General features: G+C 63.7%; 1 protein-coding gene across 1 annotated transcript; it reads left to right on the plus strand.

Moving 5' to 3' along the window:
- The first annotated feature begins 1,230 nt into the window (after positions 1-1,230).
- On the plus strand, positions 1,231-22,702 carry LOC128829626 (protein spinster homolog 1-like). The gene is made up of 13 exons (XM_054015104.1): positions 1,231-1,305; positions 2,441-2,714; positions 2,999-3,064; positions 3,227-3,363; positions 6,043-6,194; positions 6,588-6,654; positions 17,440-17,582; positions 18,011-18,166; positions 18,967-19,156; positions 19,871-19,936; positions 20,277-20,375; positions 20,474-20,645; positions 22,215-22,702. Exons 2-13 carry the CDS (start codon positions 2,492-2,494, stop codon positions 22,307-22,309), a joined length of 1,566 nt encoding a protein of 521 aa, XP_053871079.1. The 5' UTR covers positions 1,231-1,305; positions 2,441-2,491; the 3' UTR covers positions 22,310-22,702.
- The last annotated feature ends 213 nt before the right edge of the window (positions 22,703-22,915 follow it).

Genomic DNA, 22,915 nt, shown 5'->3' on the forward strand with positions numbered 1-22,915 from the left:
CCACCCCACCGCACAGCGCCCCCTAGCGCCCCCCTGGGGCCAGCCCTGACTGCTGGGGAGACCATCCCCCACTGAGTCCCCCGCCCCACCGCACAGCGCCCCCCTGGGGCCAGCCCTGACCGCTGGGGAGAGCGCCCCCCCACTGAGCCCCCCACCCCGCCCCACAGCGCCCCCTAGCGCCCCCCTGGGGCCAGCCCTGACTGCTGGGGAGACCATCCCCCCACTGAGCCCCCCACCCCACAGCGCCCCCTAGCGCCCCCCTGGGGCCAGCCCTGACTGCTGGGGAGAGCGCCCCCCGTTGAGCCCCACACAGCGCCCCCTAGCGCCCCCCACTGAGCCCCCCACCCCGCCCCACAGCGCCCCCTAGCGCCCCCCTGGGGCCAGCCATGACTGCTGGGGAGAGCGCCCCCCCACTAACCCCCCCCACCCCACAGCGCCCCCTAGCGCCCCCCTGGGGCCAGCCCTGACTGCGGGGGAGAGCGCCCCCCGCTGAGCCCCACACAGCGCCCCCTAGTGCCCCCCTGGGGCCAGCCATGACTGCGGGGGAGAGCGCCCCCCGCTGAGCCCCCCACCCCACCGCACAGCGCCCCCTAGCGCCCCCCTGGGGCCAGCCATGACTGCTGGGGAGAGCGCCCCCCCACTGAGCCCCCCACCCCACCGCACAGCGCCCCCTAGCGCCCCCCTGGGGCCAGCCCTGACTGCTGGGGAGACCATCCCCCACTGAGTCCCCCGCCCCACCGCACAGCGCCCCCCTGGGGCCAGCCCTGACCGCTGGGGAGAGCGCCCCCCCACTGAGCCCCCCACCCCGCCCCACAGCGCCCCCTAGCGCCCCCCTGGGGCCAGCCCTGACCGCTGGGGAGACCATCCCCCCACTGAGTCCCCCGCCCCACAGCGCCCCCTAGCGCCCCCCAGCCCCGCTCCCGCTTCCGGCGAGCCGAGCCCGGCCCCCCCGCCCCGCCCCGGCCCTGGCCCGGCTCCCCCGAGTGCCCCCCCCGCCGGGCAGCACTCCCCGGGGCCTGGGCTCAGCGCCTGCGCACGGAGCCGGTCCCGGTGGTTGCCATGGTGACGGCGACAGGGGTTGCTGTGGGGAGGGGGGTTGTCCCGGTGGTTGCCATGCTTCTGTCTCCGCTGGAAATCAGCGGGGGGTCGCGGCTGGTTACCATGGTGCCGCGGGGGTTCCCCGTTACCATGGTTACCGTGGCTAGGGGTCAGCGGTGACGTCCCGGAAGGGGCGGGACTCGCGATGGGTCAGGTGACGCGCAGGGGGTCACATGATCGAAGCAGGGAATAGCGTGCCCCGCATCGGTAATGGGGTCATGGCGGGGGGAGCCGCGGGGTTATGGTTATGGGGGGCGGGGGGATCGGTGGGAGGAGTTGTGGAATTGCAGGGGCCGGGGGGATGGGGAAGCTGCGAGTTTGGGGTTACGGGGGCGGGGGGGATCCGTGGAGGGAGCTGTGGGGTTGGGGTTACAGGGGATGGGGGGGAGCTATGCGGTGACGGGGGGTGGGGGGAGTTTCAGGGAGAACTATGGAGGTGGGGGGAGCTATGGGGTTACGAGGGGCGGGGGGATGGGGGAGCTGCGAGTTTGGGGTTATGGGGGTGGGGGAGCTGTGGGGTTGGGGTTACGGGGGCGGGGGGATCTGTGGGGTTATGGGGGCGGGGGATCCATGGGGGGAGCTGTGGGGTTGGGGTTACAGGGGATGGGGGGAGTTATGGGGTTATGGGGGGCGGGGAGAGCTGCAGGGAGAACTATGGGGCGGAGGGATCGGTGGAGGGAGCTGTGGGGTTACGAGGGGCGGGGGGATGGGGGAGCTGCGAGTTTGGGGTTACGGGGGCGGGGGGGATCCGTGGAGGGAGCTGTGGGGTTGGGGTTACAGGGGATGGGGGGGGGAGCTATTGGGTTATGGGGGGCGGGAGTTGCAGGGAGAACTATGGAGGTGGGGGGGATCGGTGGGGGGAGCTGTGGGGTTACAGGGGGCGGGGGGATGGGGGAGCTGCGAGGTTGGGGTTATGGGAGCGGGGGGATCTGCGGGGGAGCTGTGGGGTTGGGGTTACAGGGGATTGGGGGGAGCTGCGGGGTGGGGTTATGGTGGGCTGGGCTCTTGGGGGGGTTGGGAGGTCATGGGGGGTTGGCTATTGCTTGGATGGGATATCATGGGACGGGGCTATTGGGGGTTGGGAAGGTGATAGGGGCAGGGTTATGTGGGGATGGGAGGTCATGGGACGGGGCTATTGGGGGTTGGGAAGGTGATAGGGGCAGGGTTATGTGGGGATGGGATATCATGGGGCGGGGCTATTGGGGGTTGGGAAGGTGATGGGGCAGGGTTATGTGGGGATGGGAGGTCGTGGGGCTGGGGATATGTGGGGATGGGAGGTTGTAACTGGCAGGGGAAGCTGTAGTGCTGGGGTAACTAACCTCTCTCTCTCTGCCCTCCGCAGGCCTCGCTCCGGAGCCGGGCTCCCTGTGAGGCGGCTGCACAACTCCCGGCCATGGCGACCCGGCACGGCCCCCACCCCGACGCTGCCCCATTCCTGAGCCAGGCGGATGAGACGGAGGAGGAGGTGGCGGAGGGGGGGCCGCGGGCGGGTCGGGGGCAGCCGGAAGTGGGGGTGCAGGCCGTCACCGGGATCTCATACCCCCGCTCGGTGATGATCGTCGCTGTTCTCTGCTACATCAACCTGCTCAACTACATGGACCGCTTCACCGTGGCCGGTGAGGGTTGGGGGTGCGGGGGAGGGGGCGGTGGCCCTGTTTGTGCGTGGGAAGGTTGTGGGGGGTATTGGTGGACGGGGTGGGAGCTGTGGGGGTCGGGGCTGCATGATGGAGAGGGTTGTGTGAGCAGTGGGGGGTTGGGGCCAGCAGAGGTCGGGGGGACTGCATGGGGTGTGGAGATCTGCCGTGGGAGGTGGGCTAGGGGTTGGCAGAGGTGGGGGGTTGCAGGGTCCATGGGGGGCTCTCCCCACTTTTTAACACCCCTCCACCCCCGCTTTCCCCAGGCATCCTGCCCGACATTGAGTCGTTCTTTCGCATTGGAGACAGCAGCTCCGGGCTCCTCCAGACAGGTATGGGGGCAGGGGGAGGGAGGGGATCCCATAGCGATGGGAGAAGGGACGCACCGGGTATGTGGGGTGACACCCTCTGGGGGCTGGGGCGGCGTCTTCTCTGGTGGGGAGGGGCTGTGCCCCGCACAGTGCACCAGTTCTAACACCCCCCCACCCCCGCAGTGTTCATCAGCAGCTACATGGTGCTGGCCCCGATCTTCGGGTACCTGGGCGACCGCTACCACCGGAAGCGGCTGCTCTGCTTGGGCATTGCCTTCTGGTCGGCCGTCACGCTGGGCTCCAGCTTCATCCCCAAGGAGGTACCGGCTGGCAGGCCGCGCGCGGGGGGGGCGCTGTGGGCTGTGCGTGGGGGGAGCTGTGCGCGCAGGCCGGGGGCGTTGTGGAGATGAGGGGCTGGAGCGGTGCAGGGGGTACTCCTAGGTGAATTCTGTGCCACTGCGCAATGCAGAATTTTTACTCCTGGGGGAATTCTGCACCAAAAATTTAAAATTCTGTGCACAATATCTTAAAATTCTGCATATTGTATTTGTCAAAATAACACCATGTAATCACACCAGTTTCAATTATTTTTGGTCATTTATTTTAAAATTCTGTCAGCCAGTACGTCTGAAACAATACAGACAACAAAAAAGATTCAGAAAATCTCTTTTTGACAAGTAGATTCCTTACTAGGCATATTAACACAGTAACAATTCATGTAAACTACCATACGGAACCGTATTTCCCGCCCCCCTCAGAAGCAGGGCAAAGGCTGGGGGGAGTCAGGGGTAACGCAGGAGCTGAGGGAGAGGGAAGGAGCCTGGGTGTGAACTTGGAGGGTTGTTGGGTGTGGGTGCGAAAAGTCTGGAACAGGTTTGGAGGGGGGGGGGGGGATTGTTAGGGAGCTTCCCCCATGCAGACTCTGGCTGACCCCTAGCCTCTCCCATTCAGTCAGGCACATCTGCCCTGTCCCCGCCACCCCCATGTGTCCTTGCACCCCCTGTCCACATGTTTCCCTCCACCTAGACTCAGACACCCACTCCCCCATCCCCATGTGGTTCTGCACCCCCTTCCCCTGTCACTTGTGTGTCCCTGTACTCCCACCCCCATGTGTCTGTGTGCCCCCACTCAGCCACCACCCAGCCCCTATGTGTCCCTGTACCCCCTGCCCCCATGTGTCTGTGTGCCTCCTCAGCCACCCCCTGTCCCTATGTGTCCCTGTACCTGCTCCCCCATTACCATGTGTACCTGCGCCTCCACTCCCATTCATCCTCTGCCCCAGTCTGTCCTCCCTCACTAGCCCCTATGAGCCCCTGTGTGACCCCCCAGCTCTTCACGCTGTCTGCCCCCCCCCCCCCCCATAGCCCCTGTCTCCTGACCTGGCCTGCTGCAAAGAAGGCCGTCTCTTTCTCTTTCTTCGCTGGCCGGGAGCTGCTGCTGTGTTCTATCGCCACAGCGCCCTCTGGTGGCCAAAGGTGGAACTGCAGAAGTTACTGTCTGCTGGGAGCTGCTTGTTCTTGTGCCACAGCACCCTCTGGTGGGCAAAAGGCAGAACTGCAGCAACGTTTCGGTAGAAGCTTTTTTCTGCATAAAAAATGTAAAATATGCACGGCTTATTAATTATGTGCATGCGCAGTAATGCTGGGATATCTAGCAGAGAATTCCCCCAGGAGTCGATTTTGCAGAAATTAACGTGTGCGCAGAATTTCCTTTCCCCACAGAAATGGGCTGCAGGGCTTCAGGCCACCACTAGGGGCTGCTGGACCCACAGAGCCCAGCTCGTACATAGAGGACACTGCTGGGGGGAAGGGGAGGGAGCTGGAGGGCTCCTGGAAGCTGCAGTTCCCAGCATGCCTTGGGGGAAGGAGACGGTGGTGTGCAGGAAACTCCATGCAAACCTGGGACTGAACATCAGGCTGTTTCTCCCTCTGGGCTTTGGGGCGGAGGGGGGTGAGTGTCTGGGCAAGGGGGGTCGGGGCCTGTGGCTGAGTTCTTGGGAGGAGGAGGGCAGGTGCTTGGGCGGGGGGGGGCCACGGCTGGGCTCGGGAGGGGGTGCAGGTATCTGAGCAAGGAGGGCCCTGCGGCTGGCCTCTGGGGAGGGAGGTGTTGTGAGTGTCTGGCCCCCTGGCTGGGCTCTGGGGGGGGAGGGTACCTCGGCCGAGGGGGATTGCGGCTGGGTTCTGCGGGAGAAGGGGTGCTGGTATCTGGGCCGGGGGACCCTGCGGTTGGGCTTTGCGGGGAGGTGTTGTGGGTGTCTGGCCCCCTGGCTGGGCTCTGGGAGGGGGAAGGGGGCAGAGAAACAGGAACTGGGTTGTCAGAGGGGTTTCTTTAACTCTCTGCTCCTGGGGGGATTTTTGTGTGCGTCTGTATTGTTTCAGACGTACTTGCTGACAGGTATGTTGAAATAAATTACCAAAATAATTGAAACTGGCATGATTATGTAGTGTTATTTTGACAAATAAAATTTGCAGAACTTCAAAAGATTGTGCGCATAATTTTTAATTTTTTGGTGCAGAATTCCCCCAGGACTAAGGGGGGTGCAGAGGGGCTGGGGGCTGTGCGTGGGGAGAGCTGTGCGCACAGGGGGGTGAGGGGCTGGGGGCTGTGCGTGGGGGGGGCTGTGCGCACGGGGGTGAGGGGCTGGAGCTGGGCGGGGGGCTGTGGGTGCAGGGTGGAGGGGGTGAGAGCTGGAGCGGTGCAGAGGGGCTGGGGGCTGTGCGTGGGGGGAGCTGTGCATGCAGGGCGTGGGGCGCAGGCTGCTCCCCATGGCACTCGGAGTGAATCGTTACAGACAGGGTTCCCCCCCGTACTGGGTTCCCCCATCTCCAGGTTCCTCAGCGTGATGGGGAGTTTACTGTCGTGGGGTGGCCGGGCCGGACCTGTGGCTCGTGGGGAGCTGGGGGGTGAACTCCCCATTCCTGGGCATCTCAACCCCTCGGCAGGCTGGGGTGCGTCACCGTCTCTAAGCCGTCTCTCCCTCTTCCCCCCCCCCCGCACAGCGGTTCTGGCTGCTGCTGGTGACGCGGGGGCTGGTGGGGGTGGGGGAGGCCAGCTACTCCACCATCGCCCCCACCATCATCGCCGACCTGTTCGTTAGCGACCAGCGCAGCCGCATGCTGGCCTTCTTCTACTTCGCCATTCCCGTCGGCAGGTGAGGGGCGCTGGGGGGCACAGGGCAGGCCGGGGAGGGGGTGGGAGTCACAGTTCTCACCTCCCCTCCCCCACAGTAGGCGAGGGTCAGTGTAAGGAGGTAGGTGTGGGGGGTGTTGAGGTCAGTGGAGGCGGGGTTGGGGATGTTGAGGGACAGGTAGGGGGCTGGGTAAGGGGTGTTGAGGTCAGAGTGGGCAGTGTGGAGGAGTCGGTGGAAACAGTGGGGGTGGGATGGGAGCCCAGGGGCAGGGTGGAGGTGGAAGCCTGGAGTTGGGGGCAGTGGGGGTATGGCGTGGGTGTTGGGGCCGGGGGCAGGTTTTGGGGCAGTGGGGGTAAGGGGCGGGTGTTGGGGTGTTGGTGCGGGTCCCAGCTCTAACCTCCCCCTCCCCTGCAGCGGGCTGGGCTACATCGTGGGCTCGAAGGTGAAGGACTTGGCTGATGACTGGCACTGGGCCCTGCGGGTGAGTCTGGGGGGCTGGGCGGGGGTGGGGTGTCACGGGGGCCGGCTCGGAGCTCTGGAGCCCCCCTGAGTGACATGCTGACAGGACCCTCTTGTCCTGTGACACCCCTCGGGGAACATTATCAGTAGGGGGAGCGTCCTGGGTCTGACCTCAGAGCATCCGGCCCCCCGTTCACTCCATGAGCTCCCCTCAACGAGTCCCCCTGGACGGGGCCGTGGGGCAGGCGGAGGGGCCCTGCCCCCCCCCCCCACACTCCACAGCCAGCCGGGACTCCCCCTCTCCTCCCCCTTCCCCCCCGCCGCCAGCCGGGACTCCCAGCCAGCGTGTGACACAGACAGGTTATCAGCCCTCGGGAACTCAGCGTAGAACAGGGCTTCTTAGCACAGACATCAGGGACTTCCACCTAAGCCCGTCTTTGGGGGACCCTGAGTCCTGGACTCTCCCCTCCGAGTCCCAAACAGGAGCCTGCCCAGTTCCAGCTGCCTGGCCCCAGACCTCCTGTTCCCCCCCTCCATCCTTTTGTCTCTTTCCCAGGCCAGCAGGTCACCTGGTCGGCACCGACACCTCCCACCTCTGGCTGGTCCTTGCAGAGGATGGGCCCGGCCATTGCCTGCCAGGTGACAGTGTCGGCCGTTCTCTGTCCCAGGCAGCCAGTCGCAGTCACACCTGCCCGCTAGGGGTCGCTGCAACGATCACACACCCTCATCCCACCACCAGACACTTAAGTAACACATAGGGGAAACTGAGGCACGCACAGTATTCAGAGAAAACATGAAGACCATTCCCACTTTGTCACATTCCCAGTTTGTCGTCGGGAGCACAGCGTAGAACAGAGCTTGTCAGCACAGAAAGCAGGAACTGTCAGCGAAGTCCAACTTGGTCGAGCCCGGGTTCTCCCCTCCAGACCAAGGACCCTCCGTCACACCCAGAGTTGCCCCTTCTTGTCCTTTGTCGTCTTTCCCAGGCAGACCTTTGTTCTCCATCCCAAGGTTCTCTCTCCCCCCCCCCCCCGCCATCAGTTGCTAAGTTACAAAGTGTCTGATCATTGGCTGGGCCCAGGCAGCTGCTAGGTGACAGTCACACCTGGTCTTAGGCAGGGGTTCTCCTGTGCCCCTTTCAGGAGTCTCTGCAAAATCCAACGCTCTTGCCCCACCACAGAATGAATTGTGCAATACATAGGGGAAACCGAGGCACATCGAACATTCAGACAAAATATTAAGAAAATCCCCCACTTTGTCAGATCTCTCCCATCTTCAAGACTGAACTGAGCGGGGGTTGCTTCAGCCTGTGACCTGGGGAAGTTCAGGCCCCCCTCTCCGTGACAAAGCATCGGCTGTAACGTTTGCACTTCCCTTCACGTGGACCACGTCCATCTCCTAATCCTGCAGGATCAGGTTCCACCTCAGGAGCTCGGCGTTGGCCCCTCTCAGCTGGTGCAACCATGGCAGGGCGAGTGGTCCGGGTACACAGTAAAGCGCCGCCCAAATAGATCCGGCTGCAGCGTTTTAAGAGCCCACCCCAGGGCCAGGCATTGCTTCTCTGTGGCCCCATAGCCCTGCTCCCGGGGCAGCAGTGTCCTGCTCCGGTACCCGATGGGGGGTCTCTCCCACTTAGCTTCAGCACCGTGCCCAGCTCTGCGTCTGGGGCATTGGTGAACACCATAAAGGGCTTGTCAAAGTCTGGGTTTCCCAGCACTGGGCCCCTGACCAGAGCTTCCTTCAGCGTCCGGAGAGCCTCCGGTACGGCCCAGTCCAGACCAGCTTGTCTGGCTTCCCCTTCTCGCATAGCTCAGTGCTGGGAGCTGCCAGGGAGATAAAGTGGGGCACAAACCTCCGGTAGAGCCCCCCTATCCCAGTAAAGGCCTGGGCCCGTTTCATAGAATATCAGGGTTGGGAGGGCCCTCAGGAGGTATCTAGTCCAATCCCCTGCTCAAAGCAAGACCAACCCCCAACTAAATCATCCCAGCCAGGGCTTTGTCAAGCCTGACGTTAAAAACCTCTAAGGAAGGAGATCCCACCACCTCCCTAGGGAACCCATTCCAGTGCTTCACCACCCTCCTAGTGAAATAGTGTTTCCTAATATCCAACCTCGACCTCCCCCACTGCAACTTGAGACCATTACTCCTTGTTCTGTCGTCTGCCACCACTGAGAACAGTCTAGATCCATCCTCTTTGGAACCCCCCTTCAGGTAGTTGAAGGCTGCTATCAAATCCCCCCTCATTCTTCTCTTCTGGAGACTAAACAATCCCAGTTCTCTCAGCCTCTCCTCATAAGTCATGTGCTCCAGACCCCTAATCATTTTTGTTGCCCTCCGCTGGACTCTTTCCAATTTTTCCACATCCTTCTTGTAGTGTGGGGCCCAAAACTGGACACAGTACTCCAGATGAGATCTCACCAATGTCGAATAGAGGGGAATAATCACTTCTTAACCTGGTTCTCAGTCTGGGGAGCGGCCAGTCTCTGATCGCCGCAACCTTGGCCGGCTCTGGCTTTAGGCAGCCACTCCCCACCTTGTGGCCCAGGTACGACGCCTCTGCCATCCCCAGCCTGCACGTCCCAGCTTTTACAGCCAGCCCTGCATCCTGGAGGTGACCCAGCCCCCTCTGCACCTGGGACACCTGGTCCTCCCAGCTCTGGCTAACGACACAGATATTATCCATGATGTATGCCAGGGCAAAACTCTCCACCCCCTCAGTAACTGATCCCCTGCTGGCAGGTGACCGGCATCCTTGAGGCCGAAAGGCAGGACCAGGAGCTCACAGAGCCCAGGGGGTGATAGGAGCAGATTTCAGCCTGGCCTCTGGATCCAAAGGCACCTGCCAGTCGCCCTTGGTAAGATCCATAGTAGTGAGGTAATGCGCCCCCCCCACACACACACTTGTCTAGGGTCTCGTCAGGCCCAGGCATGGGGCAGGCATTGGACACGGTGATGGCACTGAGCTTCCGATAGTCCACACAGAACCGGATCGACCCGTCTTTCCTGGAGACCAGCACCACGGGAGAGGACCCGGGGCTGGAGGACGGCTGGATCACCCCCAAAGCCAGCATGTCCCCGACCTCTCTCTCCAGGCCCTGGGCTGTGTTCCCAGTGACTCTGAACAGGGAGCACCTGATGGGAGGGTGGGCTCCTGTCCCCACGCCATGGCCAGCCAGGTTAGTGAGCCCCGGCTGGCTGGAGAACACCTGCGGGTAGGAACATGGGGTCACGAGTCAGTCTCCTGGCCGCTCTGAATGAAGTCTGTCAGGTCTCCGGGGCAGCATGACTCCTCTCACTCTCACCAGCGCAAGAAGCCTGCTTGGCTTCGGCCTCCCTGGGTCTGACCTCGGAGCGTTCAGTCCCGTTCACCCCATGAGCTCCCCGCAGTGATCGGACTCCTGGGGAAGCCTCACATGCCCCTCAAAGGGGCCCCCCCACTCCGCAGCCAGCCGGGACTCCCAGCCAGCGTGTGACACAGACAGGTTAGTCGACAGGAACCCAGCATACAACAGGGCTTGTTAGCACAGACATCAGGGACATTCAGCAAAGTCCATCGTGGGGGGATGCAGGGCCTCACACCCTGCCCCCCCCCCCCCGACTCCAGCCAGCCCGGCCTCAGACACGCCCATTGCCCCTCCTATGTCCTTTGTCCCTTTCCCGGGCAAAAGGGTCACCTGGTCTGCACCCCTCCCCCGGCTCCACCTTGCTGCAGGCACCGTTGCCGGGTTACGGAGTGCTTCCGCCATTCTCTGGGCAGGCAGCCAGAGGCAGCCCCACCAGCTCGGTCTTGTGTAACACACGGGGAAACTGAGGCACACACCGTATTCATGCAAAACCTCAAGAAGAAACCTCCCACTTTGTCACATGCGGCACTTCTCTGATCTCTGCCCGCTGGGCCGGGGTTGGCTGGTCAGAGAGGGGAGCTGATTCCAGCAAGGGGCCGGCTCCTGGCTCAGGGAAGAGACCCCCCCGGGGATCTTCCCCCTTCTCCCATTGGCCACACACGGCCAGGACCAGCCTCTCCCTGTCCCAGTTCAGCTCCATCACGTTGACCTGGTCCTCTCGGTGGCTGTGAGCCCGGCTGGGCAGTTCCACCGCATCGTTCTCCTCACTCGGCTGCTGGATGACCTCGAAGGGCCCGTCCCAGGTGTTGCGGAGTGTGGGGGAGTCAGGGCCTTGCACCCCTCTTCCTGAGATTCACTGCGACTCTCAACCAGCCAGTAAAGCAGAAGATTTATTTAAGGACAGGAACACAGTCTCAAGCAGAGTGTGTAGGTCTGACCAGACCCCCTCAATTAGGTCCCTCTGGGAGGTTCAGGGAGCTTAGACCCCAGCTTGGGGTTCCCTGCGTTGCACCACCCAGCCCAAACTGAAACTAAACCCAAAACTCCTCCTGCTGCTCCTCTCTTCCTCCTCCCCCCAGCTCCTCCTCTCCTTTGTTCAGTCTCCAGGGCAGAAGGTGTTAATTCTCCCCACCCCCATTCCTGGCTCATGTTACAGCTCTGGTAGCTCCCTTCAAGGGAAGTCCCATATCCCCACTGCAACCCCCCTGCAACATTCCCAGGTCAAATCTGCCCTGCTCCCTGCTCCGTCACATCTCTCCCCCCTTCGAGACTGAACTGAGCGGGGTCACTCTGCCTGGTGACCTGGGGAAGTTCAGGGCTCCCTCTCCGGGACAATGCGTCCGCTATCAGGTTGTCACGTCCCTTCACATGGACCACGTCCATGTCATAATCCTGCAGGAGCAGGCTCCATCTCAGGAGCTTGGCGTTGGCTCCTTTCATCTGGTGCAGCCAGGTCAGGGGAGAGTGGTCGGTGTGCACGGTGAAGTGATGCCCAAAGAGATATGGCTCTAGTTTCTTGAGGGCCCAAACCATGGCCAGGCATTCCTTCTCGATGGCCGCGTAGTTCTGCTCCCGGGGTAGCAACTTCTTGCTCAGGTACACGATGGGGTGTCTCTCCCCCTTTTCATCCTCCTGCATTAACACCGCCCCCAGTCCTGTGTCTGAGGCGTCGGTGAACACCATAAAGGGCTTGTCAAAGTCTGGGTTTGCCAGAACTGGGCCACTGACCAGAGCCTCCTTCAGCGCCCGGAGAGCCTCCTGGCACTCCTCGGTCCAGACCACCTTGTCTGGCTTCCCCTTCTTGCACAGCTCAGTGATGGGGGCGGCTATGGCGCTAAAGTGGGGCACGAACCTCTGATAGTACCCTGCCATCCCAATAAAGGCTTGGACCTGCTTTTTGGTTTGAGGAGCGGGCCAGTCTCTGATCACCTCCACTTTGGCTGATTCCGGCTTTAGGCAGCCGCTTCCCACCCGGTGGCCTAGGTAGGATACCTCAGCCATCCCCACCTTGCACTTCTCCGGTTTTACGGTCAGCCCAGCCTCCTGGAGTCGGTCCAGCACTTGTCCAACCTGGGATATGTGGTCCTCCCAGGTCTGGCTAAAGACACAGATGTCATCGATATACGCCACGGCAAAACTCTCCATCCCCCTCAGTAGCTCATCCACCAGGCGCTGGAAGGTGGCTGGCGCTCCCTTGAGGCCAAAGGGCAGGGTCAGGAACTCATAGAGCCCCAGAGGGGTGATAAAGGCCGATTTCAGCCTGGCATCTGCATCCAGCGGCACTTGCCAATAGCCCTTTGTAAGATCCATAGTGGTAAGGTACCGAGCACCTCCCAGCTTGTCTAGGAGCTCGTCCGGCCTGGGCATGGGGTAGGCATCGGCTACAGTGATGGCATTGAGCTTCCGATAGTCCACACAGAACCGGATCGACCCGTCCTTTTTGGGGACCAGCACCACTGGCGAGGCCCAAGGGCTGGAAGACGGCTGGATCACCCCCAAAGCCAGCATGTCATTGACCTCTCTTTCCAGGTCCTGAGCAGTTTTCCCTGTGACTCGGAAGGGGGAGCATTTTATAGGCGGGTGCGATCCTGTCTGCACCCGGTGGACAGTCAGATTAGTGCGTCCAGGCTGGTTGGAAAACAGCTGTTGGTACAGATGCAGCACCCTTCCGATCTCAGCTCGCTGGGCAGGGGTTAGCCGATCAGAGAGGGGAATTGCTTCCAGGGGGAAGCCAGCTCTTGTCCCAGGGAATAGATCTACTAAAGGGTCATCTCCCTGCCCCTCCCACTGTCCACACACGGCCAACACCACATTCCCCCTGTCATAATATGGCTTCATCATATTCACATGGTACACCCGGTGGTGGTGTGCCCGGTTCGACAGTTCCACCACATAGTTTACCTCGTTTAGTTGCTTGACAACCTTGAAGGGCCCTTCCCAGGCGGCCTGGAGTTTGTTTTTCCTCACGGGGATGAGGACCATCACCTGATCCCCAGTGGCGAAGGCGCGGGCCCGTGCTGTGCGGTCATACCAGACCTTTTGCTTCCTTTGGGCTCTGGCCAGACTCTCCCTGGCCAGGTCCATGAGCTCGGCAAGTCGTTCCCGGAAGGTCAGGACATACTCCACCACCGACTCTCCATCAGGAGTGGCCTTCCCCTCCCATTCGTCTCTCATCAGGTCCAGGGGCCCCCTTACCCGCCTTCCATATAGCAGTTCGAAAGGCGAAAACCCGGTAGACTCCTGGGGTACCTCTCTGTACGCAAACAGCAGGTGAGGTAAGTACTTGTCCCAGTCCTGCGGGTGCTGATTCATAAATGTTTTCAGCATCATTTTTAGCGTCCCATTGAACCTCTCCACCAGCCCGTTGGATTGGGGGTGATATGCTGAGGCCCAGTTGTGCCGGACCCCACATCTCTCCCACAAGCACCGGAGTAGGGCCGATATGAAGTTGGACCCTTGGTCCGTCAAGACTTCCTTGGGGAACCCCACTCGGCTGAAAATGGTCAGCAGCGCATCTGCCACAGTGTCTGCTTCGATGGACGATAAGGGCACTGCCTCGGGGTAGCGGGTGGCGAAATCTACCACCACCAGGATGTATTTCTTCCCAGACCGGGTCGTCTTGCTGAGAGGTCCCACTATGTCCATGGCCACCTTCTGGAAAGGCTCCTCTATGATGGGCAAAGATCTCAACGCTGCTTTCCCCTTGTCCCGGGCCTTCCCCACCCTCTGGCAGGGGTCACAGGATCGGCAGTACTGCCGGACGTTGGTGAAGACCCCGGGCCAGTAAAAGTTCTGTAGCAGCCTCTGCCTGGTGCGCCGGATCCCCTGGTGCCCTGCGAGAGGGATGTCATGGGCCAGGTACAGTAGCTTGTGGCGAAACTTCTGGGGAACCACCAGCTGCCTCCTGATCCCCCACGACTCCACTTCCCCTGGGGGAGCCCACTCTCGGTACAGGAACCCCTTCTCCCACAGGAACCTCTCCTTGCATCCTCTCCTCATGGTCTGTACCACACTGAGGTCAGCCAGGCCCCTTAGCTTCCGCAGGGAGGGGTCCTTCTGCAACTCGGCCTGGAACTCGGCGGCTGGGGAAGGGATGGGGACCTGCTCCGTCTCGTCGGCTGGGTCGGAAGCCCCAGCCACCCCGAGCCCTGTCCTTGGGTGTTCCCTCCCCACCCGGGTAGGGTTCGGTGCCTCCGGTGTGACATCCTTCCCAAGGTCAGGGCGTAGTGCCCCTCGCCGGCTCTGGCTAGGGGTCACAACTAAGGCGGTCTGGGGGCTGCTTGGCCAGTCCTCTAGGTCCCCCCCCATCAACACCTCAGTGGGCAAATGGTGGTGCACTCCCACGTCCTTGGGGCCCTCCTTGGCCCCCCATTTCAGGTGTACCCTCGCTACGGGAACCTTGAATGGGGTCCCGCCCACCCCGGTCAGGGTCAGGAAGGTGTTGGGCACCACCCGATCTGGGGCCACCACCTCGGGCCGGGCCAGTGTCACCTCTGCGCCCGTGTCCTAGTATCCATAAACTTTCTTCCCATCCACCTCCAGGGGAACAAGGCACTCGCTCCGCAGGGACAGCCCCGCGCCAACCCTGTAAACGGAGAACTTTGAATCCGGAGCATCTGGCCCCCCAGAGAAGCTGGCCGGGGGCCCTTCTCTCTCGAGCAGTTGATAAGCTGCCAGCCCCTCTTGCGTGAGAAGCCTGCCCCTCGTCCGTCTGGGCCTCTACCAAGTTAACCCGGTGCGGGTTCGGTCTGCTCAGTCTGTCCTTGAGCTTGGGGCACTGGGCCCGAACGTGGCCTCTTCGGCCGCAGTAATAGCAGCTCATGTCCCGTGGGTCCCCTCGAGCCGGTCGGTTGTCCCTGACGCTGGGCATTCCCCGTGGGAGGGGATTCTCCATATTCCCCCTTTGGGAGGTCCCAGGGTGACTCTCTCTTTGCATCGCGGCGGGCCTGTTCCTTTGGGGCTCCTCCCTGCCACCCCCTGACCGGCTCTTTACAAACTCATCGGCCAGCCGCCCTGCGTGTCGCGGGTTCTCTGGCTTTCTGTCCATCAACCACAGCCTCAGGTCGGATGGGCACCGCTCATACAGTTGCTCCAGTACCAGCAGTTTAATCAAGTCCTCCTTCGTCTGGGCCCCATCAGCCCACTTGCTGGCGTATCTTTCCATGCGGACGGCTAGTTGCAGATATGAGATCTCAGGGGTTTTATCCTGATTCCGGAAACTTTCCCGGTACATCTCAGGAGTCAGCCCAAACTCTCGTAGCAGGGCCTTTTTGAATAGTTCGTAGTCCCCTTTCTCTGCCTCTTCCAGTTGGCGGTACAATGCCACGGCTTTGGGGTCCAGTAAGGGGGTAAGGACCCGGAGTCTGTCCGCGGGATCAACCCGGTGCAGCTCGCAGGCCGTCTCAAAGGCCTCCAGGAAGTCATCCATGTCCTCCCCCTCCTTGCGTGGGGCCATGATGCACTTATCAAAGCTCCGTGCAGTCCTGGGTCCCCCCTCACTTGCCGCAGCCGGGGGTTCGCTGCCCTTCAGTCTTGCCAGTTCCAGTTCATGCTGTCTCTGTCTCTCTTTCTCCTCCCGTTCATGCTGTCTCTGTCTCTCTTTCTCCTCCCGTTCATGCTGACGCTGTCTCTCTTCATGCTGATGCTGTCTCTCTTCACGCTGTCTCTCTTGTTCACGATCCTCCAGCTCTCTCAGTTTTAGCTCTTTCTCCCATTCCAGCCAATTCCGCTCCACGGATGCCGAACGTCGCCGGGAGGATCCTCTGCTGGCCAGCGAGCTTCGCCGGGAGGATCCCCTGCTGGCCGGGGGGGTCACGGCGCCCTCGGTATTTGCTGGGCTCCTCCCCACCCTTCCCCTAGGCATAGGAAGGAGGGGTCTCGGGAAGCCCTCAGCAGCCGGCTGACCACTCCCAGCTGGGACAGACACTGGTGCCTGCGCTGCATTTGCCAGGCTGCTTCCCTGAGACACAGGGATCAGTTCATTCGCGCGATCTTCCGCCTCCAGCCGGGCAATGAGCTGTTCTTTGGTGAGCCTCCCACTGCGCAGCCCCCTCTGCTTGCACAGCTCCACCAGGTCGCTCTTAAGCCGCTTGGCATACATCTTCCTGCTGGCCACTCACCGGCCTGTGTGCTCACAGCTCCCCACAGTTCCCAGGGGGCCCCCTAGTGTGCCAGCCCTTCTCGAGGTCACCACCTCTCTGCCAGGGTCGAGCTGCAGACTCCTCCCCCCCTGGGACCACTCGCTGCAATCCCCCCGGGGGACCCTGTTACCGCAAAAGTCCTTCTCGCTGGTCACACACTCCCAGGGGTAATAACCGTCTCTCTCTCACGCTTCAGCACGCCTGGTCCCCGTCGATCCCCCTTCGTTTTACTGCTCCCCAGTCACTTACTGCAGGAAGCGCCGTCCACGGGGTGCAGTAGATCCCGCCGCTGCCACCAGTTGTTGCGGAGTGTGGGGGAGTCAGGGCCCTGCACCCCTCTTCCCGAGATTCACTGCTACTCTCAACCAGCCAGTAAAGCAGAAGGTTTATTTAAGGACAGGAACACAGTCTCAAGCAGAGTGTGTAGGTCTGACCAGACCCCCTCAATTAGGTCCCTCTGGGAGGTTCAGGGAGCTTAGACCCCAGCTTGGGGTTCCCTGCGTTGCACCACCCAGCCCAAACTGAAACTAAACCCAAAACTCCTCCTGCTGCTCCTCTCTTCCTCCTCCCCCTAGCTCCTCCTCTCCTTTGTCCAGTCTCCCGGGCAGAAGGTGTTAATTCTCCCCACCCCAGTTCCTGGCTCAGGTTACAGCTCAGATAGCTCCCTTCAAGGGAAGTCCCACATCCCCACTGCAACCCCCCTGCAACATTCCCAGGTCAAATCTGCCCTGCTCCCTGCTCCGTCACACCAGGCAGCTTGTGGCTTGTTCTTCCTCACCGGGACGAGACCCCCTCACCTGGTCCCCGGTGCCATAGGCTGAGCGGTCGTCCCAGAGCTTCTGCCTCCCTGGGGCCCTGGCTGGGTTCTCCCTGGCCGGACCCATGAGCTCAGCGAGCCTTTCCCAGAAAGTCAGTCCATGCTCCAGCACTGGTTCTCCCTCGGGGGAGCCTTCCCCTCCCCAAGCCAGGGGTCCCCTCACTCCCCTCCCATACAGCAGCTGCAAAGGGGAGAACCCCGTGGGGTAAATACGTGTCCCTGTCCTGCAGATGCTGGTCCAGGAAAGTCTTCAGCATCATCTTCAGGGTCCCATTGAACCTCTCCACCAGCCCCCGAAGGGACTGTTTCCCTGCAGCCCCCCTTTAAGGGTTCCTCGGCGCTGCGGCCAGCAAGGCCCTTCAGCTTGTCTAAGGAGGAATCGTTCTGCAGCTCTGTCTGAAATTCAGCTGCAACACACAGGGGAAACCGAGGCACACACAATATTCATACCAAACATTAAGAAAATCCCCCCATGGTGACACGGGGTCACCCTCTCTGCCCCCCCAGGTGACACCGGCACTGGGCGTGGTGGCTGTGGTGCTGCTGGTCACGGTGCTGCGGGAGCCGCCACGGGGGGCCGTGGAGCGTCACTCCGACTCCCCCCTGCGCTACACCTCCTGGGCCGCCGACGTCCGGGCACTGAGCCGCAAGTGAGTGGGGCGGTGCAGTGGGGCCGGTGATGAGAGAACTGTGGGTGCTCGGCAGGGGCCAGGGATGGGAGGAGCAGAAAGTGCGGGGGTGTCAGACAAAGAAGGGGTCAGGAGGAGGTGGGGCTGGGAGGAGCAGGGTATAGGGCTGGGAGGGGTGGAGATGGGGAGGGGTGAGAGGCACTGGGGTCAGTGCAGCTGTGAGGAGTGGGGCTGAGCTGGGGATTGGCAGGGGACTGGGAGGAGTGGGGTGGGGCCAGGGGGCTGGGAGGGGTGGGACTGTGGGTCAGTGAAGGGCTAGGGGAGCAGGATGGGATCGGGGCAGAGGGGGGGGCGGGGCTGGGGATCAGTGGGGGCGCTGGGAGGAGCAGGATGGGATCGGTGCTCGGGGGGGGCTCTCACCTCTCCCCCCCCCCTCCCCCCCCCGGCAGCCGCAGCTTCGTGCTGTCGTCGCTGGGCTTCACGGCGGTGGCGTTCGTGACGGGGTCGCTGGCACTGTGGGCCCCGGCGTTTCTGTACCGCTCCTGCCTGGCCACGGGGCAGTGCCGGCCCTGCCCCGACGGGGACACCTGCAGCTCCCAGCAGAGGTGAGCGCCGCTGGGGGGCTCGGCCCTGAGCTCCACTCTGGAAAAGGGAGTCACCCAGTGACCCCTGAACTCTGACCCCCAATGTCGGGGCTGTTCTCTCCCCAGTAACTCCTGAACTCTGACCCCTGGTGTCAGTCGTTCCCTCCACAGTGACCCCTGAACTCTGACCCCCAATGCTGGGGCCGTTCCCTCCCCTGTGACCCCTGAACTCTGACCCCCAATGTTGGGGCCGTTCTCTCCACAGTGACCCCTGAACTCTGAACCCTGGTATCAGAGCCGTTATCTCCCCCAATGACCTTTGAACTCTGACCCCCTGGTGTCAGGGCCGTTCCCTCCCTGGTGACCCCCAAACTCTGACTCCTGGTGGCAGGGCTGTTCTCTCCCCAGTAACCTCTGAACTCTGACCCCCTGGAATTGGGGCCGTTCTCTCCCGCAATGACCCCTGAACTCAGACTCCTCTCCAACGTCGGGGCCGTTCTCTTGCCGTGACCCCTGCACTCTGACCCCCCCAATGTTGAGGTCATTCCCTCCCCAGTGACCCCTGAACTCTGAACCCCGGTATCAGAGCCGTTATCTCCCCCAATGACCCCTGAACTCTGACCCCCTGGTGTCAGGCCCGTTCCCTCCCCAATGACCCCTGAACTCTGACCCCCTGGTGTCAAGCCCGTCCCTCCCCAGTGACCCCTGAACTCTGACCCCCGGTGTCGGGACCGTTCTCTCCCTGGTGACTCCTGAACTCTGACCCCCGGGTATTGGGGGCCGTTCTCTCCCTGGTGACCTCTGACCCCCTGTCTTCACAGCCTGATCTTTGGGCTCATCACCTGTGTGACGGGGTTCCTGGGCGTGGGGTCCGGCGTGGAGATCTCCAAGCGCCTCCGCAGAACCAACCCCCGGGCCGACCCCCTGGTCTGCGCCGCCGGCCTGCTGGGCTCCGCGCCCTTCCTCTTCCTGGCCCTGGTGTGTGCCCAGGGCAGCAGCGTCGCCACCTACGTGAGTCCTGGGGCGGGGGCTGGGGGTGCCTGGAGCCGGGGGGGAGGGGCTGGGGGGGCCCAGGGCAGCAGCGTCGCAACCTACGTGAGTCCTGGGGGAGGGGGGCGGGGGCTGGGGTGCCTGGAGCCGGGGGGGGGAGGGGCTGGGGGGGGCCCAGGGCAGCAGCGTCGCAACCTACGTGAGTCCTGGGGGAGGGGGGCGGGGGCTGGGGGTGCCTGGAGCCGGGGGGACAGGGGCTCGGGGGCCCACCACCTATGTGAGTCCCGGAGGGGCCAGGGAGAGCAGGGCTGAGGGGAGCAGGGCTGGGGGGTGCCTGGAGCCGGGGGTGCCTGGGGCCAGGGGGTGCCCGGGACTCCAGAACCCTGTCTTGTTGAGCCAGACATGCTAGCCTGCTGCAGCACAGACCCAGGTCTGGTCCACGCCCCCAAAGCTGCAGACTTTAACCAAAAACTGCTCAGCCGGTCACCTATCTCCAGCACCCAGATTTACCCAGGGCTGGGGGGTGCCTGGGGCTGGGGGGTGGCCGGGGCTGGGGGGTGCCTGGGGCTGGGGGTGCCTGGGACCGGGGGGTGGCCGGGGCTGGGGGGAGCAGGGCTGGGGGGTGGACACCCCACACACTCGTGTGCCTGGTGCCCAGCGTTGGCCGGGGAGGGAGGACTCAGGGAGGGGCAGGGGGGGTCCTTAGCCTCAGTAACCGGCTCCCTCCCCCTGCAGGTGTTTATCTTCATTGGGGAGACGCTGCTGTCCCTCAACTGGGCCATCGTGGCAGACATCCTGCTGGTGAGTCCGTCCTGCGGCCGCGTGTCCAGAGCCACAGGGCCAGCGCTGCCCCGGCCCCTGGGAGTGATCTTCACCCCGGCCCTTAGCCGGCCCCTGGGAGTGATCTTCACCCTGGCCCTTATTCGGCCCCTGGGAGTGGCACCCGCCCTCCGCACTGGCCCCTGGGAGTGACACCCCCCCGCCCCGGCCCTTAGCAGGCCCCTGGGAGCGACCTGGGGCGGCAGGGACAGACAGACGGACACAGAGCGGGGGAGGGGGCAGGGGCAGACGGACACACAGCGGGGTGGATGGGGGGCAGGGCCCCCCCAGCCTGTGCTGACCCCGCCCCTCTCACCCGCAGTACGTCGTGGTCCCCACACGCCGCTCCACGGCCGAGTCCTTCCAGATCGTCATGTCCCACCTGCTGGGTGACGCCGGCAGCCCCTACCTCATCGGCGTGGTGAGTGCGCGGCAGCGGCACTGCTGGGGGGAAGCTCGCAGCACCGGGGGGGTGCTGGGGATTGTGGGACGGCTCCGCTCACCCTCTCTGCCCCCCAGATCAGCGACAGGATCCAGCGGGGCCGCCCCCCGTCCTACCTGCTGGAGTTCCACAGCCTGCAGTATGCCCTAATGCTGAGTGCCTTCGCCGGGGTGCTGGGGGGCGGCTTCTTCCTCGCCACCGCCCTCTTCATCCAGGGCGACCGCAAGCGGGCGGAGCTCAGCACCCAGGGTACGTCCCCTGACCCCCAGCACCCCCTAACCCCATCACCTCCTGCTGCCCCCTAACCCCGTCGCCTCCCGCAGCTCCCCCCGGCCCCCCACACCTGCCCTCTTCATCCAGGGCGACCGCAAGCGGGCCGAGCTCAGCACCCAGGGTACGTCCCGCCGACCCCCAGCGCCCCCTAACCCCATTGCCTCCTGCTGCCCCCTAACCCCATTGCCTCCCGCAGCTCCCCCCCGGCCCCCCACACCTGCCCTCTTCATCCAGGGCGACCGCAAGCAGGCCGAGCTCAGCACCCAGGGTACGTCCCCCCAGCGGCCCCTAACCCCATTGCCTCCCACTGCCCCCTAACCCCGTCGCCTCCCGCAGCTCCCCCCCGGCCCCCCACACCTGCCCTCTTCATCCAGGGCGACCGCAAGCCGGCGGAGCTCAGCACCCAGGGTACATCCTCCCGACCCCCAGCGCCCCCTAACCCCATTGCCTCCCACTGCCCCCTAACCCCGTTGCCTCCCGCAGCTCCCCCCTGCCCCCCACACCTGCCCTCTTCATCCAGGGCGACCGCAAGCGGGCCGAGCTCAGCACCAGGGTATGTCCCCCCAGCGCCCTCCAGTGTCCCCCAAACTCCTAACCCCGTCGCCTCCTGCTGCCCCCTAACCCCATCACCTCCTGCTGCACCCCCACCCCCCCACGCTGCCGCCGAATTGAGCAGCCAGGGTATATCCCCCCCCAGCGCCCCGCAGCCCCCTAACCCCGTCACCTCCCGCTGCCCCCTAACCCCATCACCTCCTGCTGCACCCCCACCCCCCCACGCTGCCGCCGAATTGAGCAGCCAGGGTATATCCCCCCCCAGCGCCCCGCAGCCCCCTAACCCCGTCACCTCCCTCTGCCCCCTAACCCCGTCACCTCCCACAGCTTCCCCCGGCCCCCCACACCCGCCCTCTTCATCCAGGGTGACCGCAAGCGGGCGGAGCTCAGCGCCTAGGGTACGTCCCCTGACCCCCAGCGCCGCTCAGCGCACCCCAGCCTCCTGCTGCCCCCTAACCCCGTTGCCTCCTGCCGCTCCCCCCTGAGCTCCCCACACCTGCCCTCTTCATCCAGGGCAACCGCAAGCAGGCCAAGCTCAGCGCCAAGGGTACGTCCCCCTGACTCCCAGCGACCCCCAGACCCCTAACCCCGTCACCTCCCGCTGCCCCCTAACCCCATCACCTCCTGCTGCACCCCTGCCCCCCCACGCTGCCGCCGAATTGAGCAGCCAGGGTACATCCCCCCCCCAACCCCCAGCGCCCCGCAGCCCCCTAACCCCATTGCCTCCCGCTTCCCTCTAACCCCGTCACCTCCTGCTGCACCCCCAGCCCCCCACGCTGCCGCCGAGCTGAGTGCCCAGGATACGTACAGCCCCACAGTGCCCCCCACTGCCCCGAAATCTTGGTAATCAAGATTCCCCCCCCCCATCCCCAATGGCACCTGCAGCTCTGTGCCCAGGCTGCAGCCCTGGTGCCCCCACATCGAGCCCTGCCCCAGCCCTGCCCCACTGCCCACCGTGTCAGCCCCCCTGACTCTCCCCCCTCCCTCCGCCAGGCCTGCTGCCGGAGGAGACCGAGCCGGAGGAGCGTATTGTGGTGCCGAAGCGCGGCCGATCCACCAAAGTGCCCGTCTCCAGTGTCCTCATCTGAGAACCACCCACACCCCCGGCGCTGGGGCCGGGCACCGCCGGCCATGCAGAGACTCTCGCTGCCCCCCACTGGCCGGGCTCAGGGCGGGCGGAACTGTGCCAGTTTGGGGGGCTGGTTTTTATGTGGGCGTGGAGCCCCCTGTGAAGGAAACGGGGTCAGGGACATGGATGGGGCACCCTGGGCTGGGACAAGCCAGGGACCCCCAACTGAACACCCCCAGGCCCCTGGCGCAGGGAGGGCTTAGGGACTATGGGGGGGCTCTTGGATTCCTTGGGGAGGTGGGCTGTGAGGCCCCCCAAGGTCATACAGGTCCCCATTGCATTGTGGGGGGCTGGGGTCCTGCCCCCATCCAGCCACCATATTTTCACCCCATTAAACTCTTTGTTACGTCTCCTGCTGCTGGTCTCTGTCCCGGGGGGCAGGACTCCGGGCCATGCTGCGGGGCCCGGCTCCCCCCTGGGAGGGCATTAGCCCCCCACTACGCCCCCCCTACCCTGGGTGTGAGCTCTGCTCCTCGGTGAGCCACTCGCCCCCTTGCACAAGAGCGTGAGCCCTCGTGCCCCTGTGGGGGGGGCCCTCCGAACCTCGCACACCTGCCGCTCGCTC

The sequence above is a fragment of the Malaclemys terrapin genome, unplaced genomic scaffold, assembly GCF_027887155.1.
Source record: "Malaclemys terrapin pileata isolate rMalTer1 unplaced genomic scaffold, rMalTer1.hap1 H_1, whole genome shotgun sequence".
Lineage (NCBI taxonomy): Eukaryota > Metazoa > Chordata > Testudines > Emydidae > Malaclemys > Malaclemys terrapin.